This window comes from Aythya marila (genome assembly GCF_965140915.1).
Source record: "Aythya marila genome assembly, chromosome: 2".
Lineage (NCBI taxonomy): Eukaryota > Metazoa > Chordata > Aves > Anseriformes > Anatidae > Aythya > Aythya marila.
This window is the reverse complement of record NC_139043.1, coordinates 111,933,487-111,955,050: the sequence shown is the minus strand read 5'-3', so window position 1 is coordinate 111,955,050 and position 21,564 is coordinate 111,933,487. Positions and strand designations below refer to the sequence as shown.

The 21,564-nt window shown below is 38.3% G+C and overlaps 1 protein-coding gene across 4 annotated transcripts in view; it reads left to right on the top strand.

Annotated features, from left to right (window-relative positions):
* ASXL3 (ASXL transcriptional regulator 3) overlaps nt 1-17,803 on the top strand; it is a 128,905-nt gene extending 111,102 nt beyond the window's left edge. For all 4 annotated transcript variants that reach the window (XM_082753611.1, XM_082753608.1, XM_082753609.1 and 1 more), the window contains 4 exons: nt 102-198; nt 655-760; nt 6,488-8,441; nt 11,116-17,803. In XM_082753611.1, coding sequence (XP_082609737.1) covers nt 102-198; nt 655-760; nt 6,488-8,441; nt 11,116-14,808 — 5,850 coding nt within the window. In that variant the 3' untranslated portion in view covers nt 14,809-17,803. The remainder of the gene's footprint in view (nt 1-101; nt 199-654; nt 761-6,487; nt 8,442-11,115) is intronic.
* Nucleotides 17,804-21,564: the final 3,761 nt, after the last annotated feature.

The following is a 21,564-nucleotide window of genomic DNA, read 5'->3' as shown; positions in this document are numbered from 1 at the left end:
CTATCCCTTCCCATTTCCCTTAATTGGAACTCCATTTTTATGTAATCCTGGTTAACACTGTTTCTGACAGTATCTTCTGCTACCATCGGCTTGTTTTCTAGATGGGAAGTGATGGAGTTTTGCGCCTCAGTAGTTCTGCTCTAAATAATGAATTTTTCGCATATGCAGCACAAGGGTGGAAACAACGATTGGCAGAAGGTAACTCTTTACTTGTTCTCAGATTTACCAAAGATTAATTATTTTTATGAAGAAGGCCTCTGTTTCTACATTTGAGAAATACTTTTAAAATGGAAAGTGTAATACAGCAATAATACAGAAAAAGAAAAATTGCTACTTCCATTTTGAATTTAGTATACAGTTTTACAACTTGCTGTGACAGTTTATTTTGACAGTTAAAAAGAAAAAAAAATGTTTTCATCGTTGCCAGCTGTGGAAGCATAAATGCATGTGACTAAATCCCACCAATATCTTTGAGATAGCAATGTTATATGGTAAATGTCACACTGACTTTTGTTTTTTAAATATATTTATAGGGGATTGTTGGATGACTGTAAAAGAAATCACTGTACATCATCTGTGTATCTGTAGTTTATAATTATCCATTAAACTAATCCTTGACAACTTTTGTTCAATATGTTAGTATTTGTTTTTCAGGAGAATTTACTCCAGAAATGCAGTTGCGCATCAGACAAGAGATTGAAAAAGAAAAGAAAACGGAACCTTGGAAAGAAAAATTCTTTGAAAGGTTTTATGGTGAAAAGTAAGTATTGAAGCAAATACAAGCTTTTTTTTTCATTTTCTTTTAGGAGCAAATGAAAATATAATTCTCTGCTTCACATAGCACAGTCATATGCTGTAAAACTTAATAAAGTGGTTATCAAAGGCAGTCATTCCCTGATATAAGAAGTTGTGAGTAGAATTATAGCAGCATGTCTGCACTTGCATTACAATTGCATTTTTAAAGGTTCGTAACTCATCCATAAAAATTCATTCCAAGGAAGGCTTAAGACACAAGGCCTAAGCATGTGAGTATTTTTCTAATTATCTTTTAAAAGATGGCATTATGGCAATTCTTCCCTCTTGCAAAATATAAAGGCAGCTTCTACAGACCAGAAAACCAGTAGAAATGTTTTTGCAGATTGTTTATATTTATTTTATTTTTTCCTAATCAGGATTATTTTTTTTAGCACATAGTTCTTTTTTGTTTGACTGATATGGCTTTTTATGGGATTATAATACACAACAGGAGAAATACTGGCTAGAGTCATATGAATATGACTAGTCTAACTTTAGAAGTGAGATGTAAAGAATAAATAAATATCCATAACAGGCTAAAATGAATTAGATGATGTCACTCCAAGTACAAAACAGGGAAGAGTCACTGTGATTTGATTGATCCTTACACATAGATGACATTCAGCAAAAGCTGAATTTAGTCCTTAAATTTTCTCTTTATAAAAATCAAAATTTGAAAAAGAGATTCACATATTTTTAAAATTCTGAACTCTTCCTTTTAAAAATTGTTTTTTAATCTATCAATACTTTAAATTGCATCTCCATTTTTAAAAATATTATTAAAAATACTAATAATCTCTAATATTAATCATTATGAAGTATAAACTAATTCTTTAAAACTTATTAGTTTTTCATTTTCAGGTATCTTTGAATGGAATTTATGAATAACACAGTAGACAAAAATATGCCAGGGGAAGCATCATCACATGAGTTTTAGTTTTGTTGTTAGATGCTTTTTACTTATGAAATCTGGGACACTGGAAAATCTGCATGTAAAGATTAAGGCATTAACTAAAGTGTTTCTGCAGTAAAAATGCTACTTCCCACAATCCACTGCCTTGGGCCATTGGGAAATGTGGTGAAAACAAAGCAGGAAATGTACAGATACATTTTAATATTTTATTTTTTTCCAATCCTTGTTAGGTGTTTTCTTCCAGTGTGAATACTACTTCTACATCACTTTATCTTCAAATATAATGGAAATTCTAGGGTCTTGCTATTGCAGACTTTCTTATTATGAAGTGCTTCATTTCTTACTTAAAAGCTTTGAGACCTCAATTTAGTCCAGCCATTGATCCCTTTAGTATCAAAAAGTTAGTATTAGGTTTTTAGGTAAGGAACAAAAGGGCTTCTCATTATACATATCAAGATAAAAGTCAGTTACCTTCAAAAAAAAAAAAAAAAGTCAGGACCTTCCACAACATGCAGAAGCTTAGTAAGAGCTTAGCAAGAGCTTAGCTTCTAGCTGAAGCCTGTTGTGAAGTCACAAATGACTGTCATATGCAGAGAGAATGATACTCATAATTTTACAGAGCCAGCAGTCCTGCCATGCTAGCTGATCGCTGGACACTAATGGTTGGCAGATAATTACTCAGTCTGCAGTGATACATGTCATTTGGGATGATAAGTTCCTGACATCAACATTGTTACGCAAAATGTCATATTGCACATAATTTCCATTTCTGACTACAGTGTTGAATCTGGTCCCTCTTGCCTTTTCCCCAGCTTATGTCATTTGACTTGCATTCTTCTTCCTGGCTAAAATATAGGCAGCTTCTACTTCTTTGCTGCTTATAATCACAGAATGCTTTGGGTCGGAAGGGACCCTAAAGATCCCCTACTTCCAAGCCCCTGCAGGGACACCTCCCACCAGACCAGGTTGCCTAAATCCCCATCCAGCCTGGCCTTGAACACCTCCAGGGATGGGGCATCCACAGCTTCTCTGGGCAGCCTGTGCCAGGGCCTCATCACTCTCTGAGGGAAAGATTTCCTCTGATCTAAATCTCCCCTCTTTTAGTTTAAAGCCATTACCCCTTGTGCTATCACTATACTCCCTGACAAAGCTTTCCCGTAGACCCCCTTTGGGAACTGGAAGGCTGCTATAAGGTCTCCCCAGGGCCTTCTCTTTTCTAGGCTGAACAAAGCCAGCTCTTTCAGTCTGTCTTCATATGAAAGGTACTCCAGCCATTTGATGATCCATGTGGCCCTCTGGACTTGCTCTGACAGGTCCATGTCCTTCTTATGCTGGGACCCCAGAGCTGAACACAGTGATCGAAGTGGGGTCTCATGAGAGCAGAGCAGAGAGGGAGAATCATCTCTCTTGAACTGTTGGCCATATTTCTTTTTATGCAGCCCAACATGCAGTTGGCTTTCTGGGTCAAGTTGGCTTGTCCTGAAGTATATTTCCAATTATTTACTGTCTCTCTGGTAGCTTTTGCTATAGTTTCCACCTTGTATAAGTTTTCTTACCATTTTTTTTACACCATTTTTTAAACTTGGTATGCATATGATTGTGCTTCATCTATTTTCAGTTATGTTGATTCAACGGAAGTAGCGGATTTTGAAAGCCTCCTGAGCTATTTCTCAGATGCACTATCTGCAAAATGGATCTCGTGCAGTCTAACTTACTCACTTGCCAGTTGATCTGGAATCTTACTCTGACTTCAGCTCATTTGATTTTAAGTATCCCATAACTAAGTTCAACTTTCACCTTGTACCTGGAGAATGATCATTAATAGACATAGATTCTTTGTTATATATTTTTACATGCTCTGTAGTTGATGGCATTCAATGGCGTTAGAGTGCTTCTTTCGTGTAGGCTGTGTGCGTTATGTTTTTTGTGTGTGTTCATCTCTCTGCTCAGGCTGTTTATCATAGGACTGTCAGTCGTAGTTTACTTCCATCTGTTTATGTTCTCTTTCTGCTTTTTCATCATTGTTCATTTTACCTCTCTTTAGCTTACTTTAAAAAGCAGAAACTTCATTCTGCAGTCATTTGTCCAGGATCAGCTGATGCATGTTGCCAGAAGTTCACATTTTTCCAGCTGTTGCCTCTAGGATTATAAAGGCTACATGCTATTGTCTCAACATTTTCTTTTCCCACCCTTCAGAGAGTTATGTGTCAGGATGGCCCTGCCAGCTCACTAAATCAAAAGTTTAAGTTTGGGTAGACCTCCTCTGAATTTTATTGCTGATTTAATCCTTCATTAATTTTCTTTTAATTTTCCCCAGTCCTTTTTACCACAGCACTAGAGTATCAGCATCCATATATCCTTGAGTAGCTGTTTGAGTTACTTTTTTTATTATTATTATTATTTAATAACTGACTGCCCTTACTTTATCAGTTGAATCATGTCCTTATGAGCACTTTCACTAATGGCTGTTTACTGCTGTTCTCATATTTTTTGCTGTTTTGCAAACTTTGGATGTCTGTTTCTCTAAGGAGGAAGACAGATCAGCTGTTTATCTGGCAATCTGGGATTGCCTTAAACATGCTGATCTTGAGCCTTCTTCTCTTGAAAGTATTTTCTTCTTCACTGCAGCGTCTTCTTAAGATAGTAGTTATTTCCAGTACTGCATAAAACTGATTAAGATTCTTCATATTCTTCTGGCCTTAATCCTGAATTATCTTATTTTTTCTTATATTTCTTCCTTTTTGATACATTACTGGAATGTGTGCATTTGCGTAGTGTCCATGTGACATTTGCATTGACCTTTATCCTGTCCTTCATTCCTTTATTTTTTTTCATTCCAAAAAGAGAACTAGCAGGCAATATCTCTCATGATGTAAGACAGCTAGAGAAAATAGACCACTGGTTTAATTTTTCGGTAACGCAGTGCATTCCCCCTTGTTTTCCTGAGATAACTTTTGTTCATTTGCACATGAAACTTTAGAGGAAGGACTTTACTCACCTAAATGTAGGTAAACTGACTTTTACTTACCTAAACTTACTAATTTACTCATCTAAACTTAAAGTCTAAACTTAGACTATATAAAGAACCTAAAGTCTATATAGAAGAGACACACATCTTCAGAAATGCATTCAAGGTGGGGATGCAAATGAGCTGTTCTGAATTGCTCTCTGGAGGATCCTCCCTCAACGTGTTGATGGCATAGGTAGACTTTGTGCATATTAAGTGACTAGCAGTAGGCAATATTAATAAGTACCCTGAGAGTGCTTTTTTTGGGTACCAATTCAAGGCTGCACATTTTTTTATTTTTTTATACCTATCAGTGTGAATAACACATCTAATGCATCTATTTTTAAAATGCACAATCACAGATTTCATCTTTCTGCATATTAATTCTGTACTTTCATATACACAGGCCTTTGTGATCTCTGAACCCTCTGGCTGCACATTGGCATGTTATCCTGCTTCCATAATTTCTAAATATCTTTCGTGCTCACTTATTGCCATATTATTCTTCAATTACTTTGTTTTCTAATCAAAATGAGAACAGAGATCAAACTCCTGTTGATTAGGTTAGAAGATCGTTAAGACAGTGACTTTTTTTTTAAGGCCTCCAACCAAGCTTTTTCGTATTTTGTGCTATCGTGGAATTGCTAAGACACAAAGTCTGCTTGGAAGATCTTACTGAAGGTGCTGAAGATCTGTTGAAATGTCCAAAGAGGGAAATGAGGATGTCAGCAAACATTTTTAAAAATAACCACTTTTTTTCAGCCATTGGCTTTATTATTATTATTATTATTTATTTATTTGAAATAATGAAAATGTATAGGAACTAATATTTTCAGGACCAAATGCAAGAAAGTATTCAGAAGGCAGGTATATTGGAATCATTTCTTTGCACTCATCCCTGAAAATGAATGTATAGATTGTGAATGTCTCCTTTTATCTCCTTAAGAATGTTAAACTTCTTTTTGATTATAGTGAAACCAAATGAATAATATGAATACATACAAATGAATACATAGATATGTTTATTTAGAAATAGTTTTTATCCTAAATGAAGTATTTAGTTTGCTGACAAATGGAGTGAAAACACACAATCTGTCAATTGAGATCTTAATAACTAACTCTTGACTGGTAAAATGAGGCTGAAGCAGAGTGATTTTGATTTTCATGATAAATATGAAATGACTATTGAATTACAAAACTGAAATGCCTCTTCTGCTTTATTGGTTTCAGATGCAGCTTTTTCACATAAGTGTAGCATTTAAGCCATAGTGCTGACTGTGTTGACCCTAGATGTAGATGATAAAAATGAATTTCCTTTAGAACCTTTACTGACTTAAGAAGATACAATTGTCCATATACTCTGCAATGGTGGCAGTGTTAGCATTGCCGATATATTAATATCAGCGATGTCATAATTGCTGATATTAAAAAATAAATGCCAAAATTTAAGCATGAGTAGCTGTGAATCTGTATAACTTGCTTTTTTGCTTCATTGAAGTGTTGAATAGTTAAATAATGAGGAATAGATTGTTTATTTAAAATATTGAAGTTTCTTAGCACTGTTAAAGTAAGTAGGGTAGTATGTTTTCCAAAATATATAAAGCCATATATACAACTATATAAATCAGCCAGCCACCACTTAAACAAACCACTATTTTAAACTGGACAATATGTCCTTTTTGTAAATGGAAAATGTGGATGACAAAGGTGATCCTATTCCTTTAGCATGTCTGTGATGAAAAAGCCTTTTTAATTTACGTCTTTCTATTTAGATTGGGAATGTCAAGAGGGGAATCTATGAAACTGACGGCAGTGCAGAACAATGATGAAGATGAAAGCAATTCTTTGTGTGGATCTTCTGGCACACCTGGTCCTTCTAAGCAAGCAACCATTGAAGACCATGAGCAGAAAGGCACTAAAATTTCACCATTGCCAGAGAAAGAGTGTTGTCCACCTCTTTGTAATATGGAACAGGTTCCTGTCAAGGATCTAATGGCAGACTCAGAGGATATACTGATACCTGAAGAATCAATTATTCAGGAGGAGATTGCAGAAGAGGTTGAGACAAGTATTTGTGAATGCCAGGAGGAGAACCATAAAACAGAGCAAGAGTTTTCTGAGGAGTCAGTTAGTCCAGCTGGCACAAATGAAGAAACAGAGGCAGTGCAGCTTGCAGATAGCACTGAGTCCTGTGTCATGATGAATGATGTAACTGATACTGTATCTCATGTTGAAATTAAAGTGGAGTTGAAGTCAGAATGCCCTCAGGAGGACATGTCAGTTGTGATAGATCAGCTGGAGGATTGTGTATCACCAGCACGATCAGCTTCATCCACAAACTCTGTCAGTGATACAGCAGAGAAGGATTCTGAGTCTACAAAAGAGCTAATTGCTCCAGAAATGCAAAATGCTGCTCTGGAAGGCTCCTTGTTCACTGGTGGGGGCATTGCAGTGGATATGGAGCTTCAAAGTGACCCCGAGGAACAATCATCTGAGAATGCTTGTATTTCTGAGACTTCTTTTTCCTCTGGAAGTCCAGAAGGACCATGTGTTTGTATTGCGTCTCCTGGAGGAGACACTCAATCAACTTCAGAGGAACCCTGTACTCCAGCATCTCTTGAAACAGCTTGTTCATCTGAAGTGTCCAGTACTGAAAACATTGAAGGTGATATTCAGCAAAAGGCCACTGATGAAAACTTGCATACACCTTTAATGTCAGAAATCTCTCCAATGTCCACCTCTCCTGTAACCTCAGAAGCATCTCTGATGTCTAATTTACCTTTAACGTCAGAGGCATCACCAGCTTCAAATTTACCTTTAACATCAGAAACATCTCCAATGTCTGATTTACCTTTAACATCTGAAACGTCTTCAGTATCTTCTGTTCTTCTGACTTCAGAAACATCTGTTGCAAATAGTTTGCCTCTTCCATCAGAAACATCTCCAGTTTCTAATTCCCCAACCAATGAAAGACTTATTTTGCAACAACGGAAATCACCAAGTCTGTTGGAAGACTCCCTCCCCACTTTGAAAGAAGAAAGCTCTACCATTCCTAAGGTGGTTCAAGAAGAGAATTTTGTTGTTCAGCCAAAGCAACTTCAGAGTGCACCTGAAAATTTGAAAGTTGGTCCACTAACAATTATGCCTGATACTTCAGCATTGGAAGAGCCCCAAAGCAAAAACCTCAGTCATCAACCATGTAAGTCACATTCCGAAATGGAGAAATCCTACATTGCTTCCATCCCAGACCACTCCTCTCCAGAGGTGATCACGATTAAAAATCACAGTATTCAGCAACGAGGTGACAAGAAAGGTACGCTCTTGCCATCGGAGGTAGCTGTCTTACCGGAAGGATCAGTGGGCAAAAGTATTGAGCTGCTTCCATCAAAGCCACATGAAAAACTATATACCTCATCTCTAGAAAAATCTTCATTCTCTGAAGTGTGCAGAAGTAAATCTCACAAGTTAACAGGCAGCAGCCAAAGCCGACTGGAGAGTTCACATTCTTCCAAGTCATTAGAACCCACAAAATCACCTGAAGTGAGGAATGAAAGCAGAGACCCAGAGATCCCAAAGAGGAAAACAGCAGAACAGCACGGTTTTGGAATCTGCAAAGAGAAGAGAGCTAGAATAGATGATGATCAGCCTAATCGTAATGCTTCATCAACAAGTCCTTCTGAGAAAGATCAGCCACTCAGAGAAGAACCCCGAGTTCCACCCCTTAAGGTAAAGTAATGAAAAAACAGCTGACTCAGAAACTAAAAGTTTATCTCCTTCCTGCTGACTGCATGCAGACAAAATGCATGTTGGGTTTTTGTGTAGATGTGAGGGGCCTTAGTAGTGACCTTTTTAGTTTACTATTCCTACCGTGCCAAATTACTTCTTATGTAAATACCTGTAGTTGTTCAGCCAAGGTTGTAGCTATAAAACAGCTTTTGTGTGAGGGAAAGTTTTCTGAGATCTATGGCTTAATCTAATTCAAGAGCTTCCATTGTTTACACAGTACTACTTGTCTTTCTTTCTAATTGTCCAATTGTATTGTCTGCTTGTTCTCCCACAGATGACTTCTTCAGCAAGCATGAATAACAAATGTTACCATACCCATACTATACCCATAGCCCTGGGGGGGGAGGTGGGGTGGGGAAAGTACCTTCATCCATCCAGAGAACCTAGAGTCAGAATACTTGGAGATCCCTTTGCAAACCCAGGGCTTGGGATAGGCTGAATTGTAAGATTTCACTCCAGAATTAATTAGAAGCAGAGACCTGGCCATTAGGAGGAAGTATCTGATATATGTATAAATAGCTATTGATGGCAAAGCAAAAGATAAAAGAGATACAGCATCTAAGCAAATGTTTATATGTATCATTCTTTTGTGTGAGAAAATATATTCCAGTTGAAAAGCTTTTTTTAAAAAACAAACAAACAAACAAACAAACAAAAAAAAACAAATGGGGGATCTGTAGATTTAGTCATATATAGCCTCAGTGTTTTGACCCTTTTAATTTTCTACATGATGACATCAGCCAAGTTTTAGATCCAATTTGCTGAATTTAAGCCACTGACTTTGCAATACTAGTTCCTGATTATTCAGAAATGTTCTTTTCTGCATTTATTTTTAACTGCTGCAATCACTGAAAATTGTTAATGTGGCCAGGAGGGCAAATAGGCTAACTGTTTTAATCACTACTGCAGCAGCTTATTTCAACTAATTTATTTTTATGATCAGTGATGCAATTGAGATAGTCTCTTCTAACTTAGTGATATTCTTTCATATTTGGACAGTCTCCATCTAGCCTAATGAATTCTAACCATTTTCTAAACACAAAGGAAAGTAGATCACTAGCGAAGAGAAAAAGTTGTAACTATAATAAGAAAAACAGTCAAACACTTAAAGTTTTTAGCAGTTCTGGTGATACAAAGCAGAAAACGAAAAAAATGCTACTGAAACAACAAGCAGAATGCTTTTAAGTAATTGTGAGCAAATATGTTAACACAATTTTTAATTGAACTGCTAAACAGTGGAAGAGGAAATATGATGATGAAAAACATTAGTTAAAAATAATGACTTATGTAATGTGACATCTGAAAAAAAAGTGATAACCAAATTCAGAATTGGCCTTCTGATGGGTGCTTAGTGGCATGAATAAAATGAAGTGAATCTCATTCCAGTTTCCTTGGAAGAGGCTTTCACAAAGCCTCACTGTGTTAGGCATTAGTGTTTATTCATTAGCCAGATATTTAACTGCTAGGAAGAGTTAAGTATTCCAGCCCTCCACATAAGCCCACCAGTTGGGCCGTGTGAAGAGACACTGCCCTGGTCTGTGCCATAAAAATGGCTATATGTTACAATACCATCTTTATATCGATTTTCACTGGTCTTTTAAGGAAAATCAGATACTGTCAGTCTTGCACAGTCATATCAAACAAATCTCCCCTAAGCCTCCAGCCAGTGAATGAGGATACTGAAACATGTCAGGCATTTACAAAAATAATTTTGGACAATCATTTCTGTGATTATTTTTTTAATGTAACAAATATTTAGCTTTTGTGTTATCTCTCCAATAACCCCCAATGCTTTGTTATTAAAAGCGAAAAAAAGAACCCCAGTTCCCCCTAATCATTGTGCTGTAAGGCTCTCACTTCCTGTCATACCTTATGACTACTGTAGCTACAAAAACTACCTACCTTTCTTCTCAGATCTTTTCAGAAGAGATGTGATAGCACTAACCACTAAGTCCCACACTTATTGTAAGAGGTATCTCAGGGATATACTAAAGCAGGTCTCTTGAAACTGGGAGTGAGGAAGGGAACGGTGTGTCCTTGACGATTCACTTGTCTTATACCGCTACTTTAAACTGCTCTGTGGTGTAACATGAAAAACAGGCTCATTGGCGATACGGCTACATCCTATCCAAAGGCAAGATTTGTCACCTGATATATAAGGAAAGACTGGCAGTTCCTAACAGCTTAGTCATTGGAGACCAAGGAACAAAAGCACTACATGACTATTACTTTTTCACACATTTTCTGCAAATGCTCAGTAGTGGGCATTTTCCCCAGTATCAGTGCATCAGGCTTGTTGATCTTCTCAGTTAGATACACTGCAGATAAAACAGGTCTGACAAATTGTGTCAGATAAGCATCATGTTGTCATCCAGTTCAATTTTTCTTCCTGTCAAAAGGATCAGTGTGAGTAGGCCAATACAGGTGTCAGATATTCATGCTGGAAGATGATAAAATACTGCAGTGTAAATATCATTACTTTTTAGCATTTTTCTGTCCAGCTGCACTGAGTGGTAATTTCCTTCATTACATTGCTCTGACCCTTTTAAGAGACAGATGGTGACTGTAGTGAGTTATGATCTCATTCGAATTATTGTTTTCTTTCTTCCTTTAGATTCAGCTTTCAAAAATTGGACCGCCTTTTATTATCAAGAGCCAACCTGTTTCGAAACCAGAACCTCGAGTTTCCCCAAGTACATCAGTCAGCAGTGGAAGAAACACTGGGGCTAGAACTCTCGCGGATATCAAAGCAAGAGCTCAGCAAGCAAGAGCCCAAAGAGAAGCTGCAGCTGCAGCAGCCGTGGCAGCAGCTGCAAGCATAGTCTCTGGAGCAATGGGGACCCCATGCGAAGGTGGGAAGACAAGAACACTGGCGCACATCAAGGAGCAAACAAAGGCCAAGCTATTTGCAAAGCATCAAGCCAGAGCTCATTTACTCCAGACTAATAAAGAATCAAAGTCACAGTTCAACTCAAAGGAAAGTACCTCATCTCTAGAGATACCAGCTTCTACTGATACAAAGATTGAAGGTTCTACCGGTGTCATTATAGTTAATCCTAACTGCAGGTCCCCTAGCAACAAGTCTGCTCATCACCGTGAGACTACCGCTTTATTGCAGCAGTCGCTTAACACAGCTACATTACCAGAAACTGCTACTGAGATACCCGTTCACAGTTCTGATGAGAATATACCTATGCCACAGTTGTGTGAGAAAATTATTTCATCTACCTCTACTGAAAGTAACAGTGTGCCAGTGCTTTATAATAAAAATTCAGTCTCTGTGTCTGTTTGCAGCACTGCTATGTCTGGAGCAATTAAAGAACTTTCTTTTGCAAGTTCTGTTGATAAATCCTCTGTTTTAATGTCTGTTGACAGTGCAAACACAGCAGTTTCAGCTTGTAATATAAATATGCTGAAATCCATCCAGGGGGCTGATACTCCATGCATAGCCGTTGGACCAAAATGTATTGATAACAGTAATGTACCAGTTTCCATAGACAGTACGGTCTTATCAAACTCCATCGATGACAAAAGGTTGCCAATACCAAGTAGCAATGCGAACAATGCAGTCTCCAGTCATTATGCCACTGTGCCAGCTTCATCTATTGCAAATAACTTGCCAAATCATCTCCCTGGTAGTTCTGTACTGATTCCACCAGTGGGGACTACCAACAGATTTTCTTCTGATAAGATAGCCATAACTGGGTGTAACGAGCAAAGCACTGTCTCCATCCACACTACTGCTAGGTCAGCTTTAAGTTGCAGTGAGGCTGTTGCAGTAGCAGATTCTGTTGCAAGGCCACCCATTTCAATGTTTACTGGTAACATGGTGACAATAAGCTCCTATGATAATGCTACTAAATTAAACGCTGATCTCTTAGACAAAAGCTCTGGAGCACGAAGCCGCGTGGATCTCTCGGGTAAATCTCAGCCAGTGAGCTATACGCAAACTGCCATGAATAGGTCTATACCTTGCAAAGTCATTGTTGACCACACTACAAATCTGAATTCCAGTCTGTCACTTTCTTCTTCTATTGAAAATGCAGACAACAGCACTGACCTGCAGAGCAGACCTGTACGGACAGAAGCTGCCTTACAAAGTATAACCTGTCCTCAGGTGTCTGTAATAAGCAGGCCCGAAGTAGTTTCTAATGAAAGCCTTGAGCACAGTTCCAGCTTTATCACCATTACAAAGCAAGACAGCAAGAACTTGCAGGCAGGTTGTTCAAGTCTTCGAGAAGTGCCTCTTGCTCCCCAGGATAAATTAATTGAGGTGGTTACTCCCAGCCAAGGTTTTGCTGAGCAGTTAAGAGGTCCTTCGGCATTTAAAAATGAAGCAGATGCTGCCTGTGCCAGTCAGTATAACACTAACAATAGAATTTGTTGGCATGATGAAGAGGCAATGAGCACAGACCAGCCAGTGGTCAGCCATCTTAACACCAGTAAGCATAAGGAATATGCAGAGCAAAACTGCTTAAAAAGTGTCAAAACCGAACCTTCCAGTTACACACAGATGTCAGAACTGCAATCCAGGAGTCTTTTGACGAGCCTAGCTGTTCCTGTTAAATCAGAAACCACCGAATCTGACAAGTGCTTCAGGATGGACACGGAGGACTTCACAGGCCCTGAAATGGCGGCCCAGCCTGCAGAAATCGCCCCGAGTGCACAGCCGACACAGACCGCCAAGGCCCCCATGGCAGATTCCATGGAAGACTCCCTGTCTCTGACCACAGAGACCCTAAAAAGAGTCACGAGTGCTGGGGGCTCAAGCTGTCGCCTCTCATCGGTGGAGGCCAACAATCCTTTAGTGACACAGTTACTGCAAGGCAATCTGCCTTTAGAGAAAGTGCTGCCGCAGCCCAGATCAGGAGCCAAACTAGAAATTAACAGGCTTCCCTTGCCTTTGCAAACTACCTCAGTATGTAAAACAGCAGTGTCCGAGAGAAATATTGGTGAGCACCCTTCCAACTCTCCTAACCCAGATGGTAAAGGATTTGCAGCAGGCAGCATAGCCCCGCTACAAATCAGAAAGCGTGAAAACCATCCGAAAAAGAGGATGGCCAGGACTGTAGGGGAACACGCTCAAATTAAATGTGAGCCTGGGAAGGTGTCAATGGACACAGATGTTAAAGTGGCTCCTTGTGTAATTAGTTCCAGCATGAACCAGCTAGGGCATGGTCAGCCATTTAAACAAGAGTGGCTGAACAAACATGCCATTCAGAGCCGCATCGCTCACAGCCCAGAGATCAAGCAGCAGAAGAGGCCGTTGCCTTCATGCAGTTTCCAACAGAGCTTGTTTCACATTGATAAAAACGGCAGCTTTCACGCAGAAGCTAGTACCTCACACAGACAGCATTTTTACCAAATGTCCATGGCTGCAAGAGGCCCGATTCCTACGGCAGCTTTGTTGCAAACTACTTCAAAAGGCCCACCTGGCTGCAATGCGTTTGCTTTTAGCAGACACCTGGAACAGAAGGGCTTGGGAGACGTGAATATTTCTACAGCGGCTCACCAGCTGAGGCTAGGAAGTGTGTTTTCCCCCAGTATTCAAATTAAGGAAGGTGATGACATTGCCAGTGCCTCTCAGACTCTCCAGAGTAAAACGTTAGTGCACCCCCCCCCTCCACCCCCACCCCTGCCCCCTCCTCCTCCTCCTCACCCAAATGCAGACGTCCCCTCTGATCAAAAACAACCGACAGTTACTATGGAAACCACTAAAAGACTTAGTTGGCCTCAGCCAGCAAGCATCTGTAGCAATATAAAATCCGAACCCATTTCTTTTGAGGAAGGTTTAAGCAGCAGCTGCGAACTGGGCATGAAGCAAGCTTCCTATGATCAGAATGAAGTGAAAGAACAGTTAAAAGCATTTGCATTGAAAAATGCAGATTTCTCTTCCTATTTACTCTCTGAGCCACAGAAGCCTTTTACCCAACTTGCTGCTCAGAAAATACAGACGCAGCACCCACAGCAGCAGCCGCAGCAGCCGCAGCAACCGCAGCAGCAGCAGCTCTGTGGAAGTTACCCAACAATACACTTCGGTAGCACAAGCTTCAAAAGGGCAGCATCTGCAATTGAGAAATCAATTGGGATTTTAGGAAGTGGCTCGAACGCTGCCGCGGGCCTGTCTAACCAGAGCGCGCAGATGCCGGTTCAAAAATTTGCTGACAGTAGCAATGCCGATGAACTGGAACTGAAATGCTCCTGCAGGCTGAAAGCCATGATCGTGTGCAAAGGCTGCGGAGCCTTCTGTCATGATGACTGCATAGGGCCTTCCAAACTGTGTGTAGCTTGCTTGGTTGTACGGTAGAGACTGTCAAAGATGCAGTATCCCTTGTCAGCCTGGGAGAGCAGGATGGAGGGATTGGAACGGTGTAGGCCAATGACAGTTTGCAATTAGTCGATTGGGTTTTTATTTTTATTTTTTTTTTCCCCTCATGGTGCTTTCAGAATTTAGCTATTGTGGCATGAGTGCCATTCCCAGGAAAGAAGAGGAAACCTCTAGGATTAGTTTAAAAAAACTGACAGCGTTGTCACTGAAGCTTCTGTGAGTTCTCATGTTGTGAGAAAGAAAAAGAGACAAAAAGGCATTAATGCATGTCATCCCTAGCTTGTATTTATTTGCACAAAGTGCAGCACATTTTTCCCCACTTTTCGATGGTTGATAGTACCTGCTGGTTAAAGATCAGTGGAAGAATAACTCTACAGGCAGTGGAGTAGCTATGCAGAATGAATAGCACGCCGAACACTGACCGCCTGTCTTGAGCAGCGAGGTGGAAAGGTGTGGGCCATCAGCCATGGTAGCTTCCTAGTTGCTTTGCAGTTTTTATGCTGATACAATTATTTTCTTCAACAGACTTCCACTATTAGGGCTAAAATACAGTCCCTTCACGTAGCGATAAAGGAGGAATTTGGATCACTAGAGGAGTTTCCTCACTTGTCTTGCCAGGGATTATGGAACTGAAATCTTGCTTATCATCTCTTCTCATTGATTCCTTGAGAAAGATTTGTATCTGTGATGGGTTAGTGGGACCAGCACTGGAATCACATTGCCTTCAGTAGAGTCTGGAAAAAGTAACCTCTGCTGGGGCTTAGAAACCTCTTTCCTGTTTCCTACTCAAATATTCTTTAATTATAGTTGTCTCGCTAATCTGTCCACTTGGTTTGTCAGTCCCAAATATATATAGGGTCAGACATACGTAATAGATTCTGGATGTTTTAGCCTCTCTGTGGCCTAAAATTGGTGCGTTCTTATGATAAATGAATAAGGAAAGATTCTAGTTGTGTACTGATTGAATACTAGATTACCAGTCATTTTTCCTGTTATATGAGTTAGTTGAAATAACATCTCTCAGAGTTTTGTCATTTAAAGTCATTCTTAAAATTACTTACAGCACTATTATTTTATTTTATTTTTTCCTGAAAGGAATTCAGACCCCTTACTCTACCTTTTAGAAATCTGAAGCAAAAAAGGCTTTTTTTTTTTTTTTTTTTTTTAAAGGGATACTGCATCTTTAAAGTGATTTTCAATATTTATCCAGTACTGTATTTACATTTAGGACTATAGCTGCATTCCAGATTTGTTAGCCACTGTAACAGCAGAGAAAAATAAAAATAAAAATGGGGCCCTATTCACCTATAAGGAAAATATTTAAAGGGATAAAGCACATGCAGTTGCTGGGGAGATGAAAATACCTTGTTGGTTTTTTTTTATTCCCACTTCAAGAAAACAAAATGTGGAGTGCAAGTTGTCCATCTACCAAGTGCAAGTTGTGGTTGGGTCTGCCCAAATGTGAGCATCAGAGAGAAATGTTATTTTTACCATTACAGTAGAACCTCACTAACCTAAACATCTTTCAGTCTGCTCAAGAAAACTGGTTTTCTTTCCATTATTCTCAAATAGCAAATGTATCAGCTGTAATAATGTTTGGATTTCAGCTTTAAGTATGTAATACTGCATTTACTGTGGCATTCCGAAATATTATAGTGAATGAATTTAGAAAGTTAATGAGTTTAGGAAACCAGTATACCACATTTTACACCATACTTTTTTTTTTTTTTTTTTTACATGATCTTGGTTTGTGTAGTTACTGGTCTCTACTTACAGCTGTAACTGGTCTCCTTGACACTGGTATTAGTGAGGTTCTACTGAATAGAGGAACCACATTTATTTTCTTGTGTGACCATTTTCACAAAAATGATAAATGCCATTTATTGTCTTAAAAGTGAGCTGGAATATCTACAACATACATTCCTGTCATAGGAAGCTCTATGGTGCACCTTGATGTTCTCTTTTATTGTAATTAGCAACATATCAATATTATTTTTGACACTGTGTGATACAAAGGCCATTTATAATTACACTAACAAATTTGTTGCTGATACAATAATATATTTTTTCTATACAAAAGTGCTCCTTAATGTGAAATGTGATTTTAAAAAATGGCTTCTCAGCACTTTCAGGTCTTCTGGTAGGAAGATATGCCAGCCAAGAAAAAGCCCAAAAGCAACCATATGAAAATTAACATTCACTGCTATGCCAGCTCCTGTGAAAAAAAAAAAAGAAAAAAAAAAAAAAAGAAAAGTGACTGGAAAATACTCATGAATAAGCATGAGTATAGCTAGTTAATGCATATCAAATTCGTATTTGAGGAGCCTTTGTATCGGAATTGTATTGCATTGTATTTATACTTGATATAGGTAGAATACTTCTATTTAAAATGAAGAGAGCAACCAGTCTTAGACTTCTAATAACCTGTGTTTATATAAGCCTGCTGGGAATCCTTATTTCTAGCTCAGGTTTTCATGTCCACAGCACATAAGTCAGTATTTTTTTGTACTTGCATCTCATACTATTTCTTGTATTGACTGACATAATACAGAAATAAATTCCGGCCACAGGAAAAAAAAAAAATTACTTTGTTCAAACGATAAGAGTGTGACTAATGTGGTAGGTAATTCATTCATGTCATACTGTCATTTTTGTATCAGGATTGCAACTTGCATGTGTGAGGTCATGATAAAATGTTATTTAAAGTGGCATTAGACTGAATGGTGCTATGTTATATTACACCACTGACCAAACTCTTCCATAATGCAGTTCCACTCATTTCATTCGTCAGTCACTGGAGTTGCACCAGGAATAAATTTGACCAATTAGTTAGCTACAGTCATGAAGTATTGTTACAGATAATAGTTTTAGGTTATTGAAATATTTAAAAGCAACTGCAGTGATATAGGAGCCTGACTAAATCCTAGTAGGACTGAAAATCTTACCTGGATTCTTAGGTCACACAAATGCTTGGGGAAAAGTGACCCATGGTCTTGAAGAAGAACACAGTCACCTTTCAAAGTAAATTTTGAATGACTCCTTTTTTTTTTTTTTTTTTTTTTTAATTGTCCAGGCTTCAGGCCCAATATCATTCTGTTTTCTAATGACCATGCAGTTTGCACCAATAGGTGTTAACAGTTTATGCACTGAAAAGTGGTGAAAGAATTGCTTAAGAACACAACACTCTGTGTTTATGTGTGCGTACATATGTGTCCCGATGTGCAGCATGTATAAATTACTTTTTTTTTTAAAAAAAAACCTCCAAAATTGTTCCCCCACTCCTACCCCTGGAACAGCACTTTTGGGTGAGAGGGAGAAACGCTCCTTTTTTTCTTTCCTCCCTCTTTTTTTTTTTTTTTTAATTGCATACCTGTGAGATATGCAGATAACATTAGGGCATTTGCAGTGTGTGTGTTTGTGTGTTCCTGTTCTGAACTAATTTTCCAAGCAGAAATTCCCTTTGAAATAATGTAAAAAAGAAAAAAAGGAAAAAAAAAAAAAAAAAAAAGAAGAAAAAAAAAAGAGAGATGGTGAACTGGATGCTCCCTGTTTGCATTTTATTTACCTGCTGAGGTCTAGTACATGAAATAATGTTTAAAAGATAAAAATCAAGGTTGAGCCATAAAGCAGAAGGTATATTCTCTGTACTATAGACTTTTCTTCTTGAGGGTGGTGCATGTTGTCAGGGTAAGCTACAGAACGTGCAGATGGTTTTTCAGGGCCCTGCAATTCCTTGCCCAGTTTTTCAGCTGGTGCATATGGTGCTTTATAATGCAATTTCTGAAGTAAAATTACCTTATGCTGCACCCCCTTCCCCTTATAAACACACGCACAATTTCAGAATAGTTATTGTAGCCTCCGGTTGAGCAGTTTCTCCAAGGTGTGGTGAAGTACCAGGATAAACACTCCAGACAAGCTGAGAAATGTCACCGAAAAGGATCATTTTAGCTGATACACGGGAAGGGCCCTGCTCCAAACACTGAATGACTTCTACAGCCTCCTGGCAGCAGCACAGCTGGTCGTCTTCTGGGGCTCTGCAGGACACGAGAGGGGGGAGACCAACAAAATATTCAGTGGCTTTATCATGGACCTGTGTAGCTAAATGTTTCTGAATCTATGAAATCCTGTTGTCTTCGGTCATCATGCTTTGTCACTGTAAAACCACCACCAACAACAAAAGCATTTTTTTAGTCTAATTTAAGGAGCTGCTTCTTTTATAGCACATAATATTTCGCTTTGTACTATATTTGATAGTTAAAGAATAATTTAGTCCGTAGAATAACTTTGTTGTATTTGTACTGTTCATGAATGTTACAAGAAAAGTGCTTTACTTTGTTGCCATAATTCTCTTGTACTGCTGTAAAATATTTTTTCTGCTTTATGGAAATTTAACACAATTCACATTTTCAGTACAGGGTTTTTTGTGTGTATGTATTTTTTTTATTTTTATTTTTTTGTCAGTATTCTGAATGTTTACATCTGTTCAACATTAGCCATTCTATGCCTTTATAGGGCAGTATTACTCCTGCAGTATAACAGCAATGTGAAATCCACTCATACTAAACATGCATGATAAATACAGAATTTTGGGGGAGATCCCTAACGTGCATAGGTATTTTTTCTATCCACATTCAGTGAAGTAAATACCCTCCTTCAGTCCTCTACCAAAGAAAATATTATTCCCACAGGACAAGCTCAGAAAATGGTTCTCTGAATCTTCCGAAGGGGGTGTAGTTGATTTCAGCAGGATAGCTACAGTTTAATGCTGTTATGCTTCGCTTTGTTACCCGACTGGATGTGACTGGGTGAAACAAGCATTTTGGCAATTTTTTTGTTTTGAGACAGTGTTTCGTTTAGAATTCAGGGATCATGCTTTCTTTAATGGTGCTGGTTTTTTGTTTTTGTTTTGTTTTTTTAAGAAAACATTTTGTTGCCTACAGAAGTGACCATTCACAAAACCATAAATTAAATAAAATAATTTGTCTTCATAACTTCTCTCTTCTCCCTTTCCTTTTCCCCTTTTCTGTCCCTTGACAATAACAACTTGGGCTTCAATATTAAAATATTCTGGAAAAAAAAATAAAGAGATAAAATAATATTTGCCATTTGTTTATTTATTTTGAGTTCAGTGCCTTAGGCAGGAGATCCTGCTTGTGCACATCCATTGTATGTACAGGTCAGTGAAACAGAAATGTGAGAGAAAAAGCAGTCCTTTGTAAAGGATTTTTAAATGACAATGATGTACGACATAGTCTGAATGACATCTGATGTAACTCAAGTATTATCGTCTTATACTAGTAAAATAAACTAGGTGTTGTGTATTAAGTTGTTGTAAGTAGAATAGTTTGTGGATGAAAATAATTATATTGCCTCGGGTGGTTAATGTCTGGTGTACCTTAGTGTTTTGCCTCCATCTTCAACCCTCTCCAGAATGCATGTAACAAGTCTGCATCCAGGTGTGCACCTCTGTCATCTCTCATCCCCATGACAGAACAAATTAAATGCCCACAGTGCAGTTATGCATGCAGGGTGACCTGTACAAATTGTATATCTCAGGTAATTTATCCTTGAAGTCTGGAAGGCCTTCCTGAATGAAGTGGAATTGAGTAGCTGTTATGGTGTGTTATTTTGTGTGTGTGTGGTGTGTTTGTTTGTTTGTGTTTTTTTTTTTCGTTTTGTTTTGTTTTTAAAAAAGAGTTTTCAACATTTTACTCTGCAAAGAGAGCTTTGAGTAGTAGTGGTTTTAGGGTGAAAATGGTGGACTGTGGCAACAAATAGCTTTTTTTCATAGGCCTGCATAGAAATGCTCAGGACCTCTTAAACATCATCTTTTATCCAGCCTCTTATCAATATTTGAACTGTGGTAGCAAATGATGGTCTTGTTCATGGGGATTAGCAGCCAAAATTTATATAACCCAGAAAGAAGACAGTACCACCGTCTGTAGTTCAGAATCTGGTGACCCCCCCCCCCCTTTGTTTTTCTTTTTTTTTTCATATCTGATGCCCATGCGGCACACTCTTCACCTGGTACTGTCATTCCTCTTATTTAACTTATTTAATTCTGCTTAGATATTTGCATGGAGCTGTGCAAAATCAGGGACCAGTCTGCATCTGACAAGTAGTAGCTTTTCAATCTAATTTTTTTTTTTTTTTTACAGTTTTTCATTTTAGCAAACTGAATTCAAATCAATTTCTTAGATCTGCTACAGCTAAATATTTACCTTTTGTTTATGTTTCTTCTGTTTACTTTTTAAAATCTGTAAAATGTTTCTGCACATTTATTTCATACTAAAACACATGTATTTGTCTTTTCCGTGCTGTTTCCTAAGGACCTTATAAGTAATAGCAAATTAAGCCATGTGATTTCTTTCCTGTGTGTGTGGTGTGTGCTCTCCTTAGGTCAGCCCAGAGAGACCATATCAGTTCAACCAGCAGATGGCATCAGGAGAAAGCTCCCTGATATGGTCTTAGAGGGAAAAAGAAAAAAAAAAAAAAAAAAGAAAAAAAAAAAAAAGGGGAAAAAAAAAAAAAAGAAATAAAAATGTCTAATTCTCCAATTTTCTTCAGGAAAAGCGTATAGCATGTAGGAAAGTAGCCATGAATACACAGATTTTCTGGCTTTTTCTTTCCTGCATGTGGAGCTGTAGTCGCAGTGAAAACAAATCCTCCTTCCCAGTCCTACCCTGGTGCTGGAACTTGGCTCTCAATAGGAGCGATGCCCTGAAGCTCGCATCA